At 39.7% G+C, this 17,199-nt stretch overlaps 3 protein-coding genes across 3 annotated transcripts; 1 reads left to right on the top strand and 2 right to left on the bottom strand.

Moving 5' to 3' along the window:
- Window positions 1–244: 244 nt before the first annotated feature.
- LOC129594232 (syntaxin-like) lies at window positions 245–8,177 on the bottom strand. The gene is given in 10 exon segments (XM_055490852.1): window positions 245–595; window positions 710–820; window positions 897–1,034; window positions 1,405–1,478; window positions 1,659–1,767; window positions 1,856–1,929; window positions 1,996–2,076; window positions 2,141–2,240; window positions 5,968–6,060; window positions 7,599–8,177. Coding segments are annotated over 10 exon segments (909 nt in total). The 5' UTR covers window positions 7,632–8,177; the 3' UTR covers window positions 245–499.
- Window positions 8,178–12,582: 4,405 nt separating this feature from the next.
- Window positions 12,583–14,613, top strand: LOC129594085 (GTP-binding nuclear protein Ran). The gene is made up of 5 exons (XM_055490644.1): window positions 12,583–12,788; window positions 12,870–13,080; window positions 13,331–13,518; window positions 13,671–13,841; window positions 14,181–14,613. The coding sequence occupies exons 1-5, from the start codon at window positions 12,756–12,758 to the stop codon at window positions 14,223–14,225; spliced, it is 648 nt and encodes a 215-aa protein (XP_055346619.1). The 5' UTR covers window positions 12,583–12,755; the 3' UTR covers window positions 14,226–14,613.
- LOC129594083 (probable 18S rRNA (guanine-N(7))-methyltransferase) lies at window positions 14,331–17,119 on the bottom strand. The gene is made up of 11 exons (XM_055490643.1): window positions 16,653–17,119; window positions 16,497–16,534; window positions 16,322–16,417; window positions 15,920–16,002; window positions 15,557–15,653; window positions 15,395–15,491; window positions 15,271–15,321; window positions 15,067–15,152; window positions 14,898–14,984; window positions 14,727–14,819; window positions 14,331–14,635 (listed from the first exon to the last, which is right to left on the bottom strand). Exons 1-11 carry the CDS (start codon window positions 16,695–16,697, stop codon window positions 14,581–14,583), a joined length of 828 nt encoding a protein of 275 aa, XP_055346618.1. The 5' UTR covers window positions 16,698–17,119; the 3' UTR covers window positions 14,331–14,580.
- Window positions 17,120–17,199: the final 80 nt, after the last annotated feature.

Genomic DNA, 17,199 nt, shown 5'->3' with positions numbered 1-17,199 from the left:
TTTGTGTGTCCCGTTGCAGTGAATATATCTGAGGCTGCCCAACAGAGAGCTGCTACATTCCGAATATACCACCGAATGTCGATGCTATCACGATAGCCAAGATGATAAGACACACCATGATCATTATTTTTTTTCTGCAAAATAATACAAGGAGTTAACTGATACGAATATCCCAAGAAAAGACGATATATTTATACGCAATAATTAAATTTTTAACTGCAAAAAAATTAAAACGAGCACATACCAAACCAAGTAGCCATCAACCAAGGAATTTGATACTGTACAATTATCGGGCATACAAAGGTCACAGGGTTGCGGCACTCCATAATTTCGCACAGCAAAATACATAGCTTCGGAAAGCAGCCAGCATAAAAAATCCAGAGATCCGAAATCAAAGTATCAAACACAAAAATGCTCCATAAAATCACCGCTATTTAAATGCACATCACCAAACGCAACTGAACCGGCAAAAGCATAAACTCAAAAACGCGGAAATAATTTAGCCAACATTCTGCTTGAAAATCACAGTCAATGTGATAATCACGGCTGCCAGAACCAAAACACCCACGCCAACCAAAATCAATATGATCTTCTTCTATAAAATAAAATCAAAGTCACAAACCAAACAAAATTAACGCAAGAGAATAAATATTGATAATCCGCAACAAATTCCTGTTTTCTTCATGCAACACATGTCCATTGCACTTACTCGTCGTGCTTGACTTTGATATTTTACAGCTTTTTTCGTGTCCTGCTTAGCCGTTTCAATGTAGTCTACGGATTGCTGCACGTTGTATTCCACTCTGTCAATCAGTTCACCCTAACAAAACAAACAGTTCCCATGTTTATTTCAAAAAATCAAACATTTATGCGTCCAGCTTTCGCCGCAGTCATACCTGGCTTTCCACTAACATGGCCATGTCAGTGAACATCTCCCTTAGCTCCTTAATACTGTTTTCAAGTTTAATGATATCCTGATGCCTCGCTTCGATATCAGCCAAAGTCTGTTTGGCCTGCTGGGAATCTGTTATAATCTGCAAACACATTCCTTTTTAAGAAATATCACCGGTAACTTTCAATATCGTTCAATACGGTTCACAATCAAAATACTTTCCGAGAAAACGAATATAAATGTAACTACTACATGTAATATAAAACACATTATCAAGTTTATCATACAAAATAAAGAAAATGTAACGAAATCGTTGGTTCAGTTAAATCAAATCTTGGCTGAGTACGTAAGTTTTATAAGCCTCGATATTAAAATGTAAATTATAGCAGTTTTTTTCGCAGTCTCCACCGCATTTCAAACCAAACCACCATAAAATCCGACATTAATTCTAAAAATAGTCCGGGGTACAATGACAACATCTGGCCTTCACGCAACGGCGACATCACACCAACCCCCTGAGTGAAGATTTGCGGATTATTGGTTTCCAGCATTTCCTCCAGCTTCTCATTTGTCGTGGCACGTCCGGCTGCACAGACAACCCATTAACCGCGGCATAATCACACAGCACACAGCTTACAAATGTCACAAACACTTTTCCGTTCCAGACGCACACACACACACATACACATATCACACCCAGACACAGGCATCCACACTGGCACACAACATGCTGTCTCACGAGACCATGGCACCTTCAAACACTCACTTATTTCCAATTGGCGCTTAATTCGACCTTTACATCGCTCCCGGTAATCTGTCTGGGTTTTGTTATAATCGGTCATGACCTCCACGAACTTCCTCGACAGTGTCGCATGCTAATGTCGCCAAGAAAAAACATCAGCGGAGGATAAGAACATAGTCCGGGAAACCAGAGAAAAAGCGCCTTTTTTGCCCGCTGATTACCTGCGTCTTCCGTATCCGCAGATCAGCTGAAGCCTTGTTTGACTGCTCTTCCGCTTCAATGCTCTGCTCGATAACTGTGAAAAGGCACACCGTCGAGTGAATCGGTCACGGAATTTCCGCTGTGCAGTTTCCGCACTCACTCACCTTTAAGCCTTACTGCGGGCTTTATTGGCTGTCTTTTTTGATATCAGCCATGAGCTGCTCCAGTTCCTCCTTGTCGCCTACAGCGCAATCAGACCATTATCGGCTACTTTTTCATATTCACGAACTCCAGGTAAATCTTACGGTCATCGGTGGTTGGCGCAGAGAGAATGGCACTGTGTTTGTGTTTGACCGCTTCCACATCGGTTTCCACTTTCTCTATAGATGTTCGTATCTCTTCGACCTGCAGAATGCACAGCTGCATTACAGTATTACTAACAGTAAAAAAAATACCCAAACAATATCCTTACGCTCTTGCCATTCATTTTTATGTAACAAAATTATTTCGAACTGTGGCAATCTTACAGGATATGCTCATGGTAAAAGTGCGCTGTGACATGTACGCAAAAAACATACTGTACGCAGATTTCGGCATTGCGCCCAAGTTGTCAGAAATTCATGTATTCGCACATGTAGAAATACTGCATTTTTAAGTCCTATGTAATTTTAGCTACGTGAGCTTTTTGTTTATATTAAAATTGTTTCAAGGATAACATGCTTATTTTTCTGCGTTTAAATGTAGCTGAGAAAAAATTTAACTGTAGCACAAAACTTAATACGGAAATGAACAACCGGAATATCTACGACGGCGATACTTTACTTGGGTTGGCCTGACTAGGGCTATCGTCTACGTAATATCATTCAATGTTTTTCGCTTTTTGGGTCGGGTACATGGCGTTCAATTTTGCATTTAAGCAATAAACACAATGCCAGCGGAGGCTACAAGCAATATCTTAAAGTGAGAAATGCCGTTACAAAAACGATTAGCATCGATTTTTCTCCACCCGAACAGTGCAGGCAATCAAGCAAGGGTTTCTTTTTCGTGTCGATCGTGGTTTTGTACCACATTGACTACGTAAACAAACCAAACATACCGAAAAATCGACACAACGTTTTCTATGAAGCTGCAGAAAGAACAACGAACCGAAACGTTATTAAAGAGATGTGAATTCTCAAAGGACCATCACTCTCGAGAATTTATTCTTTGAAAATCGTAGAATAAAAATTTATCAATTTCCAAGATTTGCTAAAAACTGTTAATGTGCGGGTATCTTGCAGAAAGTGGATCCAATGCACCCACTCAGTAATTCAGTATTTGCGCATCAGGAAATGCAAACTTCTACTGAAGCAGTTAGTGAAGTTAGGGAATGAACTCCCATCCTGCCAGTTGCAGATATCAATACGCCATCTGTCCAACAAAAAAACTGCCGAAGATAAACCGGAAGTATCTTCAAAAATCCCGCCAGAGGCGTCAGAAAGCTCAAGTATACTTGGAAGCATGATAATCGGGGATCGGGAAGGCAACAAGTTTAGCCAAAGGATTACCGTCCCCGCGCGATCCAATCTCAAGTCTCAGCCAATCTTAAATACTAACGGCAGCTTCCTTGGCCTCCTTTCGTCACTAGTGCATGATGGCTTCTTCACCGGTATGCTGTAAGTTAACCAAGAAATTCCCTACATAAGTTTCGCTTTATTCTCGCGTTTTTTTAAAATAGTGCGTCATCAAATCAACGCTACCTGTTTGACTGTTTCCATTTTTTTGGATATTCTAAATCTATTGTACCGACTTAACCCTGAATGACCACTGTTCGAGTACTTCATATTTCACTATCCGCATTTAAACAGCGGAACAAAAACAATGCAGAAGCATTGATGATCCTGCAGTATACGGTAAGCATTAACGATGCCGGTATGGTGTACATGTGTTTCTTTAGAACTGCCGGGTTTTTTTACCGCAATTCTGTTCTGGACGGGGCATGTAATATACCAAAAATATCCATAACGTCCACCATCCCAGATCACACGCTACATAGCCGTGTTTTTTTTTCAGCATCCACTCGATCGTGGCGCAACGACTGCCGTCAATCCAGACTGACAAACGGCGACCTCTTCCTGGCACTGGTTTAAGTGATGACGCGAATTCCAACCGACTAATATATCCATCAATATACAAAGCAGTAAAAGGGAAACTTTCATCGTCCTAACCCGTATCGATATATATGGATATCCTAGGCCGAGGATATCGATTCCCCCCGCTACTCCGTTGCGCTTCCCCTAACCCTACATTCTACCGACATCTTGCAAATGTACACATATACTACACACGCTTGTACGCACACCATCGACCCGAACGGACGCATTTAGTCCCGAAAAAACCCAGCAGCTAAATACCGCTCTCTGCCAGGCCGCTACGCCAACATAGTTGGAAGTGAAAACGCTGAAGCTGTACGACTGGAATACTGTATCATCGATATAAAAAGGCCAAAATTAATAGTGTCCGCTGTGCACTGTATAGATCTGCATGGAAATAGCGTAGACAAGTGGCAAACAAACGACACAGTTGCAGGTCTGATCGAAATAGCAAAGTGAATATACACTTTGGAAATAGTACGGCCAGGTGGATTTTCAACAGCATAAAAAAGTTCTGTATCCATTTGTACGGTATAATGTTGGTCGAAAACCACTTGTAGTGTTATACTGCACCAAAATAATGAATAATAATAATATTCATTTCATGACGGTTTTATTTTCTTCATGGCATGACCTGCCTCGTCATGTTCTGCATAATCCGGAAAATAACTGTGTTGTACTCATCAGTAAGAAACCAATATAATGCCAATAAAATTAATTAGAAAAACGAAAAACATCGCAACTGTGGCTAAAACTGCAATGTTTTACCGGCTCACCGTACGACTGTGCAGACTGTGCTTGATCATAATGAGTTGGTACTCATTTTCGGCAAATCGGAATCTTTTACCCCGTAATGTGCCAGCGGAAGTAATTATACTGCCATCAAACGAAACACTTTTTTAAACGGCATGAGAGCGGGCCCGAGCGGCTTGCCTCTCACGGTATGAGTTCCCAAGCACACAGGTCTGCAAGCAGCACAAGTCCCGACAAAATTACACATAAATTGCGTAATTCACCTTCGATTTTTGTTCCTTATACAATCATCGAACAATTGCACGGATGCGAGGTTTTCCAACTACCGACCGCTACCCGAAAGGAAAATGATTTCCCACACAGTCACACACACACACACACACATTTTCCCATCGATCCAAAGCATACCTCAGCTAGTCAGCATTTATTTCCGAAAATTCGGCATCTCCGGACTCCGTAAGATACAGTTTTTCTTCATTCTGTTCTTTGGTATACATGTACAGTTATACGGGAATCGCTTTCTTAATAAATAGTTTTATTTTTTAAAGCAAGAAGATTCGTACATTGCAAATTCCAACAATTCGATTCTCAAAATACTCGTATCATTTCCCGCAAAACTTCAACGATCAATTCGGTTTAACTTCAATTATTATTAAAAATATTAAGAAACATCATAGAAAGCATGTTTACCTGCTGCCTTCTGCTAAATTATCTGTAAAACGTCTTGAGCAGTGGAAGTTAAGCAAAGGTTTCATTTAAGCACCTAATTCTACCAGCGATCTTGAAACAAAAGGCACGGTGTAACCGAAAACCTCCAGCTCGGTTAACGTAGTGTACATATCCAATTTGACAGATTCGATCTAATGAAATCCGAGGAGCACAGCCAAAAGGGTTGTGTCACAACCGTGGATGATATTATGGAAGGAACGATCAATTACTAGCCCGGAAAAACGCCTGTGCGTGCCTGTAGCCGATAAAACGCACAGGACACACACATACACGTACGCAAATCGGCAGCGTTAAATCTCATCCCAATAATCAGGAAAATTTAAGAGATGCGGCATTTCCACTGTCAAAAATTGCATATAATAACTGCACTATCGTTAAACTAGTCGAAAACACCCGTTTGAGTCGACCTTTACATCGACTGTGACACGTTTCAATTTCGTTTTGTCTCAGCTACTCGTAATAATGTAGATGTGTTGTTGCCCACGAAATAATCAAAAAATAAATTCGTTGTAAATTACCTGTTCGAAAAATTCATCCATCTGACCCTGCCCCCCTTCCATATTGAGCGCCACTTCATCCAACCCGATTCCATCCTCTTCATCGCTTTGAGCCTAAAAAACCATGAAAATTAATTCAAATCGTTTATATCGCCAAAAACTGATTAATTATCAACAAAATCCAAAAGCGCAGTTACCACAAGAATGCATCGCGAAGACAGCGATCTGCTTACAGCAACACCATTAAACACCACAATTTGTGGAGGATGCCACGATGTTGATCAACTGCTGGTGCAAATCTTAAGTTCTAAAATCTACTTATGTTACGGAAATAGAGCAAACACTTGGACCTCTTAACAACAGGCAAACTGGTAACCCTTACACAAACTTTTACGAACTGCGCGTTTATTATTATTTAAATTAAACATCTGTCAATGCTGGAAAACATGACTAACGCCGGTCGTTGTGAACGCCATAAAACCCCATCTGAACAGCACTCGATCAAGCCATAAGTTGGTTATATGGGACACTAATTGTGGCAGGTTGGTACAAAATGATCATTACTTGTTACATCATGAGCCACTCCACTAGAAAAACGACACGTCGATTCATAAAACGCTAATCACTTTCGCATCAGAACCCAGCCCCGTGCCCGCTCTATGCCACTACCGCTGTCGATTTCCTATTTTAACGCTCCTCTACCACGCAGTAATCCAATTCCCGGTTGTCCATGGTCTCTACAGCAAAGCGCATAAATCCGCCAAATCAAACGCATCCTCCCTAATTATGCCTGCGCCGCATTACAATGTACCATGTATATGTAATTCGGTATTCCGATTTTCCTCAGTCCCTACGTCTTCGAACTAAAGACTACGAGTACAGATATAGCTGCCTTTCAACCATAAGAATTCAAAACGAAAAAATTCCCGTTTTTGACAAAGAAAACCTCGTTGTCGGAATTACAAACTATCAACGTTAAATCAACCCAGTCATTGAATACGGCATAATTGGCAATCCTTTTTCGATTAGAGGGTTTAATACAAATACCGAATCAATAATATGGTGCTGAAGTTTTTATTGCACACCTTATAATGTAAAAATTAATATATACCAAAGCATCGTACCTGACAATACTGAAAAGTATTAAAAAATAATGTTTTATATACGTACGCTACGATTTAAAACTTCGTATAAAAGCTCTGCATCTGCTACCGTGAACACTACACAGAAAATGGAACTGAAATACAGAAACTTATTATTATTTGTATAAAATATAATGAATTTTCTATTTTCCTGAATATTTTATTTTCCGCCAAACTGCATTATAAGTCGTACAGCAACTCACACTCAACACCGTCACAACGGCAGCACGGATGTCCAGCGATAACATGACCATGAGCGTACTGAAATGGTCATCAATTAAACAACGAACAACTTAAAAGCAGTGCTATTTTCGGAGATATTTATGATAATTTCAAAACAAATAGCAACCGTTTTAGAAAACAAAAAGGACCTAAACGCACAGAAGTAGGAAGAGAGAATCATAACTACGCACGCGGCGTACATAAGAAGAGCAAAAATCAAAACGTCCTGCTAAATTTTTCAAACTCTTCGGTTCTGCAATCAGAGTCAACGTTTTCTCAAGCACCTACCGCTTTTAGGGCTGTCAACCGGTCTTTAGTCATTTTCCCGCTGGAAATAGTAGCAAGATCATACAACAGTCAACAGCAGATATGAAAGATCCCAGGTTTAATCCGCAATGAAACACAAATGATCAGTTTGTTCCCGTTCCGTAGGGAGAAAAACGTATCAGCATCGGTCACGGCACTTGCATAATGAGACGAATTCCGTCACGAGTCAGCGAATTCCAATACAAAACTCAAGATGCAATGCACCACTTTCTGCCACGCTTTCTTTCTGGCAGTTTATGTAAAGGGCACGTAAGCCCCATGATATGATGAAAGTTTCTTTTTGGTCTTTCTTGCCAACTGCGAACCAGAGTCTGACAAATCCACAGGAGCAGCACACACCAAACTACTGTTCCCAGACGGAAACGCAAGGGAAACTGACTGACTAGATGATCCAAGGAGGGAACGATGTAACAAGCCAGAGAGAGATCGAGAGAGAAGAGAGGGGACAACGATTTTATCCCATTTCATCAACAAGGCAAGGGCTGCGCCGTTCGATATTATTATTCCAACAATGCGAATGTTGCTGAAACTGTCCTGTACTGTGCTGTAGCCCTTTAGAGTGGACTACAGGGAAACACAATCATATGTCATTATGATAAGAGCTATAAAATGCTGTTGTGCTTAGTTTTTGCCTTGTATTCAGGCTGTTGATTACATTTACTACTACAGAGAGCCCATGAGCTCATGCAGGATTAAGAATAATTTAAGATCCAGCCGCCACATGAAATCCCAGACAGTTTTGCGTATACGACGCGTGTCTGTGCTCTGATCCAATCCTGCTGGAGGGTTGGGATCTGAGTTATTCACCTAATTCGGTTCATTCTGTGCACTTAACGTCTCGTGCTCAGTACAGCAATTACAATTCCACTCTCGCATGAAATCCATTGGAAATTGTAGCTGTGCCGCGTCTATGTTAGTGATGCAACAAGGTAAAATCAAAGTTTTTTATTTCGGATCTCAACAAATAATATCATCGCCGACTGCTTAATCAAATTTTTGAATTATAATTGTAAATGCGCATTTTCAGATTAGTTCTTATTTAAGTGTGAGGAACCTTCATGTGTACAGCGAAACTTATACACTGATCCACAAATTTGCATACACTGTTGCACTACTTCATATAAATGTTTATTGAATGTTTATTTTACCATTACTGTGCTATAATATTTCACGAGTAAACAATTTATACAAGGCAACCATTATATTTATACATTAACGCACAGTATTTATAAAAGTTATGCTACGCAATCAAAATTTATCCCTGACGGTTCTTTTCCAAACCAATTAAACGGACATTGCAAATCGCGCCCGCACAAAATAAAAGTCAGAAATTCCAAAATGAGCTTGAAAACCCAAATCTAACTTACAACCTCCAGTCAAGTAAAACTTTTGACGATACTAATGTGCACTCGGGTTAAGACTTTGATCTGGACTAACAAGATTACTAAGGTTTATACTCGGTTATAAACTAAAAACAGCACTCTGGTTAAGACTCTGGTTAAAAATACGGTCAACAGACGAATCAACTGTTTTGTTCGGCTTTAGCTTAACCCCTTTCGACAAACTGACTCTCGATCTTTTCTGCAAATCTTCTTCGGAACTATAACTCAAATAAACTTTCGCATTGAAAATGTCTTCATTTCTTTTTATCTTCGTTTTTTTTTCATTAAGAATACTGAAATCAACCTTTTCGTTGAAAATGCTTTTAGTAACATCTACGCAGGGGAAGGCGCATGATATACGTACATTTCGGAATAAGAACATAAGGGCATAAAACTCTTCCGCATATACCAATTTTAGCATAGCACAATTTGGCTTAAAAAACAATTTTAACAAAGCTTGAAAAGTTAAAAAACATACTGGATTAAAAAAAAACTAAAGCCAGCCAAAAAAGCTAATAATCTTATGAACACCACGAAAATATATTCAGAAAACACAAGAAAAGCTAACAAAAACAAGTAAAATATAAAAAAACTTAGGAAAACATTCTAATGAGATTATAGATTAGAGCGTAAACAAAAAAGACAGTAGCATGCCGAATGTCTGTGTAGCGATTCAGCAAAATGTTTTTGTACCAAATTTTTCTCATGCCAAAGCGTCCGCGAAAAATTGTTTTTCATAAGCATTTTGCAAAAAATAATTATGTGTAGCGAAACAGTTACGATTCCTGAATTATTGAATGATATTTGGTGTACAAATAAAGATGTTCGTGTTAGCTTTAACGAGAGTGTTAACCCGAGTACTAATGCTAGTTTTGATCAACGTATAAACTTGAGTGGTGATACTAGTTCAAAGCATGGTCTTAACCCGAGTGCTCATAGTAGTGTTGGCAAAAGTTTCAGACCAACGGAATAATTGCATATAATACCTATAATGCGTTCTAAAACAATTTTGCAACAATTTCCATTACATTTGAAACGCTCTGCTACTCGGCAGTGGAAGTATATAGTAGCGTAGCGCTAGCCTCTTTTATTTCCAACATCAGCTAAAAACAAAAAAATATACATTTTTTTTCGAAATATTTAACCAGAAAAATGGTATGCTAAGATAACTTTTTATTTTCTGCTTTTTTTCTCTAATAATCTTTCTCAATTGAAATATAACTGTTTGGTCAACGCATATTTAGTGTTTCAAGACAACAGATTTAGCAAACGTGCAGGATGAAAAATTGTTGTGAAAAATGACGGCGCAAAATTAAATGTGCAAACAATTCAAAACTCAGGCTTTAAATCCTCGTCATTAGTAATGTCGTATATTTTTTTGCAATTACGTCATTTCGTCATTTTCAGTTTCTAGTATTCCTTTGGTTTGCCAAAAAACAGATATTACAAAATAAAATGTATAATACCATTAAATTTTCTTTGAATTTTTTAAATTTGAAGTTCTGTTATAGTGCCTAACTTCTGTTATAGTGTATTTCTGGCTGAATAAACTTCACTGGTGAACATAATAATAAATTCAATTAGGTTTAAAACATTTTGTGGACGGAGGAATTTTTGAGTTTTTGGGAGAAATAACCAGAGTTCGCAAACACTAAGCTATCTGAGGTTTGAAAACCTGAGTATAAATATTAGTTTTATCAGAGTATTATCAGAATTACTGATCTTAGTTTTAAGCGTAGTCTTAACCCGAGTGTTCATCTTAGTTCTGTCAAAAGTTTCTGCTGACAAAAAAATATGTTTTTTAACAGTGTTTTATGCTTAAAATTTTAGCTATTTGCAAACGTGTCCTGGCAAGCCGAAGCATATTACAAATGGAATGAGGTGTGCTTTATCATCTTGATTTCACTACCGCTGTTGTAGGACTGGGGAGCATCATAATGAGCCTTTCCAGCAATATGTCCAACAATATTCCTTATGTAGTTTTCAGCAAAGAAATACAAAACTACGAAACCTTGTGGCTCAAGATCCACAAGCTACTGTTTCCATGTCGCTGAATTTTCATAAGGAACTTGTTTTTACGATATTGCTGCAGGTGCCAGTATTTCATATTATATTTTAGTTTTCCGTGGTAAATTGGAACCTTTCGGATATCAGTGGATGTAAACATAAATTTTATCAAAAAAAGAACATTGTGATAACTTGGATGACTTTTTTAAAACATTGATTACCTGATTGCGAAAACCGAATGCAACACACACCAAGAAACCACAAATTCCAATGGATGTCGAGACGTGTACAGCTGTAAACACTGCTACTGAGCGCGAGACGCAAAGTGCGTAAAATGAACCGAATTAAGTGAATAACTCAGATCCCAACCCTCCAGCAGGATTGGATCAGAGCACAGGCACGCGTGCGCATACGGAGCAGTGACTCATTCGAATCGTCTACAAACGGTACAATGTCCTGTTGTGTTCGCATGCGTCATGTTGACGTCATAACAGTACTATTTTGGGATAAAACGAAAGAGGAGGGGTGCTTGATACGCCAGTTAAGCCCCCTTGTGTGAGGTGCGATAATGGCACACCTTTGTTGTCTCGCTTGGCTGACATACAACAGTACATACCATGCATAAAAACTTGAATATTATGTTATTATTGTTGTTATAAGGCATTTGAAATAAATAAGGATCATAAAAATACGATCCTGTCCATAGTCCATACAGGACCATACTTATTTTTTTCTTCAGTATACACTTTAATACCGTGCATGTGACGGTGCTACCTAGATCGAGTGTACTAGGTACAGAAGTAAGTAGTACTCACTTCTGTACCTAGTACACTCGATCTAGGTACAGTATACTGTATTAACGTAAATACAGTATACTGTATTAAAACGGTTTCCGCACCGGTAGCATTATGATATCATCTCGAATATAGATATATAGATATAGTTCTTGAAAGCGGGAATTTTCTCCTATGTTCGCAGAAAAAGGTCAATACGTAGTTACAAACCGGTAACAAGACTATCACATGTTAATTAAAACTACGTACCATGTGTTACGACTTTTACTGGTTAGTGTGAAATTATACTGAAATTAATATTAATTTTTTAAGCTTTCACTAACCGTAATTGTGTTGCATTTAGTATGTACTATGTAGTATACTAGTATGTACAGCACTTTATAAAAATAACAATGTTATTTATTTATCACGGTAAAAATAGCAGCACCACATAAAACAATTACATCACAATGTGATTTACAATCACAATGTTTTTTTTAAAATTTGACCTCAGTGACGCGGAGGGACAGTGGCTAATGGCCAAACTAGTAGTAACAGTCAACAGTCGTACTTGGAGACTGCCAGACTGCCAGTTGCAGTCCCTGTATTAGTACTTTATACGTACTTTTCTCAAAGTGGCCAATAACACATTTGTGTTTTGAATCAGCGTTACCGCAATGGTTCAATGCAGTAAAGGGCGGAGTTGAGTGTGCGCCGCTTCGACGTATTGTCGATTAATTCGTTGACTCATTTTGGAGGCGCCACTGCCGTAGTTGCGCTTGTTCCGTCTGTGAAAAATAGGAATTTTCGCATTTTTCGTTTTTGGCTTTCCAGTTGTTCGCAGCCTTTTTATCTATCTGAAGTTGAACGTGCTATTCATATTAGGCGCGAAACTTCTGGTACATATTTTTTACCATCGCTTTTCGTGTGGATTACTGGCGATCACTTGATAAAAGATGGCCGAACAAGCTGACATTCCCACTTTCAAGGTTGGTAAACGAGAAACCAGACGATGAAATTCCTGCTTTTTTCTCCGTGGACCACCGTTTCGCACGATTCCTCTTTTACAGCTTGTCTTGGTGGGAGATGGTGGTGTGGGGAAAACTACGTTCGTCAAACGCCATTTGACCGGAGAATTTGAGAAGAAGTACGTGGCGACGTTGGGTGTGGAGGTGCATCCGCTGGTCTTCCACACCAATCGTGGACCCATCCGCTTCAACGTCTGGGATACCGCCGGCCAGGAGAAATTCGGAGGACTGCGCGATGGTTACTACATTCAGGGTACGTCTTACAGATTCCGACCAGTCATAAGGGATAACAATGGAGGGTTTGCGTGCGTGAGACTTGTCAGTGCGGAGTGAAGACTTCGTCTGACATCAGTCATGAAGTCATCGGTTCGCTGATTGTATCTTGCAGGCATCAACGTTGGAGATCAGTTTATTGTATTATTTCACTGAATGTATAAATCGTGTAAATTTATAAAGTTGTGATTTGTTTTAATGTGAAATATGATAATTTACTGTTTTTCCAGGCCAGTGTGCGATTATTATGTTCGATGTAACGGCGCGCGTCACATACAAGAACGTTCCTTCGTGGCACAGGGATCTCACGCGGGTGTGCGACAATATTCCCATTGTGCTGGTTGGCAACAAAGTCGATATCAAGGACCGCAAAGTCAAAGCCAAGAGTATCGTGTTTCATCGAAAAAAGAATCTGCAGGTGCGCCGTCGATTTTTCAACGAAGCTCAACACAATTTTCGGATATTGCATGCAACTTTCTTTTCGTTCTTTTTCTATTAGTAATACGGCATATAATACATTCTGAAGTATCGCAGTTAGTAATTTACTACATATAATATCTGGATTTCCAGTACTACGATGTTTCGGCCAAATCCAACTACAATTTCGAAAAGCCCTTCCTTTGGCTGGCCCGCAAACTGACTGGTGATCCCAATTTGGACTTTGTGGCCATGCCCGCTCTGCAGCCACCGGAAGTGGTAATGGATCCTACTATGATCGCGCAATACGAAACGGAAATTAAGGTATGTATTTTGGGAATATTTATCTTAAAATATTGGTGCACTCTTGTGTACCTGAGTATGCGAAATTCATTTAATGCAGTGACAGTTACGCATTCTGATAAGTAAATACGTGTAGCTGTCAAGGCATCTACGTTCTGCTTGCTGTTGTTCTTGTTACAACGGGGAATATCCTAAATTTTATAGAATTAAGCTTGATCCTTCCGGTGGTTATTTTGTACTTACTAATTCTGTGATAACTTGTTAGCTGTTTGTATGGTTTAACTGCTTTCATTGCTTTGTAATTTTTGCTTGGTCGCAGCCGATTGAAATCCAAACTTACGAGGTAATGATGTTTTGCAGGCGGCTCAAGATACCCCTCTTCCGGACGATGATGAGGACCTGTAAATCTGGCATTTATTGACATCGTGGAGGGCGTTAACCATCCCATTTTCAATACTTACGGTTGCCGCTGACTTTTGAGGAACGCTTTTGTTTTTGATTCCTCCTGCGTTTGTTTTTCTTTTTCTCGATTATTCTAATTTTGTACCGGAGTCGAAAGTATTCAGCTCTTTACGAATGGTTCGACATTAGTCTCTTGCGCCTAAGTTATTATGGAAACCAAAATTTAATATGTTCGGCTTTGATGCTTTTTGCGAATCATGGTTCATGGAGACCACAGCGCTTTATTTCATTCAGTCGGGTTCAAGTTCATTAAAATAAAAGAGAGCAGACAACGACTTGGAAAAGAGTAGCTAAAAGCTTAAAAGTGTCCCTGGCGATGTCTGCCGGTATACTTCGTGTCAGGTCTGACATCTCTGCAAATGAAACGAACAGAATCCATTAAGAATGCTATCTTATTTCATAAGTTCAAAAATAAAACCTGAACCAGAATGAAAAACAACTTACCGTCCTTGTCTTCGTCTCCGGTCTTTCTTGGCTAAAATCCATTCTCGTGTATTTTTCTGTGGCTTGGACGGTCGTGAATCTCCGTGTCCAGATCTACAAGACAATACAGTATTATTCCGTTAACTCAGGCATTAAACAATGTTTCCCGTGGCAAGACCATTGCGCTTGTACCTGTTACTAACGGGCTTTTCACCGGCTCCATCCAAGCCCTTCGGAAGAGTGGGATTGACACCACCGGTAAATAGGACTAAATACATTCTACAAGTACAAAATCCAGGTCATGCAATAGTTCAACACTGCACAGGGCAAATTTAATTTGTGCAGAAAGTATTTTTCTAACTTTTTGGCTCGAGCACTGTTCGGATAATCCACAACCAAGCCTCCAGTAAAACCAGCTCGCATGGACTGTTGCGTTATTAATTCAACCTGTCGAATAAATTCAGATAAACACGTCGTATAAGTTGCAAAAATCAAAACCATAATGTTCAAAGTTTCAAACTTCAGTAAAGCTTGTTATGAAAATTATTGGCATGTTACGGTTTACCTGGGCGCTATTTTCGGGATAGAACTGAAAGACTGCTTTTGATCCACGGCTCTACCAACAAGATAAAAAGCGTAAGTTTGAAACTGGCATGCACTTTAAGTCTGTAAACAACGCAAAATCTCACCAAGCATGCGTATAACGATGAGAAAAAGGCGAATAACCGTTTCGAAGGGATGTGCTCTTTTTTGTCGGCATTGCACAGCCACTGTAACGCCGAAATGCTGGAAATACAATCCAAAAAAATTACGTAAAGCGTCAGTGATTCACGTATGGCCTCCATCCACACCTTATCGCCCCATCAAAACTCCCAGGACGGAAAGGAAGACCTTCGCCGAGATCACTGAGAATTAGATCTCCGTCCACTTCTCGTTCTCTGGCAACATCTACCGAGAAAAGTAAAATCAGTGCGAGACAAATTAACACTGCCGCCAGTGAGTACACTTTAATCGGCAATTGACAACATAATCCGTTCCCGATCACATTACTCAGACACTCAACTAACCAACAATCAATCATGATACCCTGCTCCGCAAATACTGGATACATTTGTTTTCCAAAAAACAACGCTTTTATGGGAACGGTGTTTAAACCGAAAAAAGTATAAAAAACCGCAAGCCAAGGAAATACAAAAGACAAGTTAAAGGCATACCCAACATGCTGGAACTGATATCCATGCCAACCCAAAAATGGCCCGCATTCGTTATGGTTTCTCCGCTCAGACCAGATCCACAGCTAAATAATCAGGACACAAAATAGTACATTTTCACGGATTATTCCCATATCGACGGATACCACTTCCTTACCTAAGAAATAAATGCAACAATAATTTACATCAATCTATTTTTTGTTGTGTTATGCCGGACAAGGTCGGATGAAGTGAAATTCCCCAAATTTAAGTATCATCCGGAGAATTCAGCACTGAACATTAAGGCTTAATTCAGTGGCTCTCAAAATTGTAGTGAATTAATTTTATGCTGAACTGAATTAATATTACTGAATATGCTCGTACATATACCGAATTAAATTTATGTTTCGTAAACGGTGAATATACCCCAAATCCAGCAGATAACACGGATTGCCTTCCGGCAAACTGAGCAATTCAAGAGCGCGTTCCGCTAGTTCCACCTGAATTCCCATAATACGCGAGCTAGACACCAATGAGAAATTTCAATGCACACGCCATTTTCGTTCCCCCCAGGTGGCGAACTGCAAACCAAGTGACTTACTTGGAAGTATACTTTCTGGCTTCGTCGTCATTGTAAAACTGTAAAAAGCACACCAATATAAACTATGAGTTCGCTCAAACCACGCACAATACTGTCGCAACTTGGGATAAACTGATCAGCTTGGCTGCGCGGAAAAAGAAGAGTGTGGAGCCTTACGATTTCTGGCGGGGCCTGATACTCTGGCCGTCCGCGTCCAGCCATCTCGAAGGACAATTTCCGACTGTTAACGAAAAACAACGGCGATCTGTTTGCTGCAGGACTCTTCGTTTCTCCTGCGCATAAGGATCCAGAATATAAGGATGATAATGCGCTCAGTATCGGAAATCGACGCGAAATACACAAGGTAAGTCGAGCTGACACCGCGAAACTCGCCGTAGTGAACGAAATCGAAAATCCACAAAATACAAGCTACACTGGCCAGGTCTGTCCGCTGTTGACTGTCCGCATCACGCACTGGATAAGTTACTTACACTCATAGACAATGTTCGGCTGCCGTACTTGAAAACTCTTTTATTAAAAAGTATCAAAGACGTCAGTATTTGACTTTTAAATAGATCGAGAATAATGCAATTTTCAGAAATCGCAAATGAATCCAATTTTGGCTTCTGAGCGAAGACCAGCTGTGTGTCGCTGTCTCAACTTCCGGCTCCATTCAACCATCATACCATTGTGGTGGTCCTGTGGAAATGGAATTCACTGCAAG

The sequence above is a fragment of the Paramacrobiotus metropolitanus genome, unplaced genomic scaffold (assembly GCF_019649055.1).
Source record: "Paramacrobiotus metropolitanus isolate TYO unplaced genomic scaffold, Prichtersi_v1.0 Parri_scaffold0000066, whole genome shotgun sequence".
NCBI classification, from domain to species: Eukaryota; Metazoa; Tardigrada; class Eutardigrada; order Parachela; family Macrobiotidae; genus Paramacrobiotus; species Paramacrobiotus metropolitanus.
Note: the sequence above shows the minus strand (reverse complement) of the source record. Positions and strands in the feature narration are given on the sequence as shown.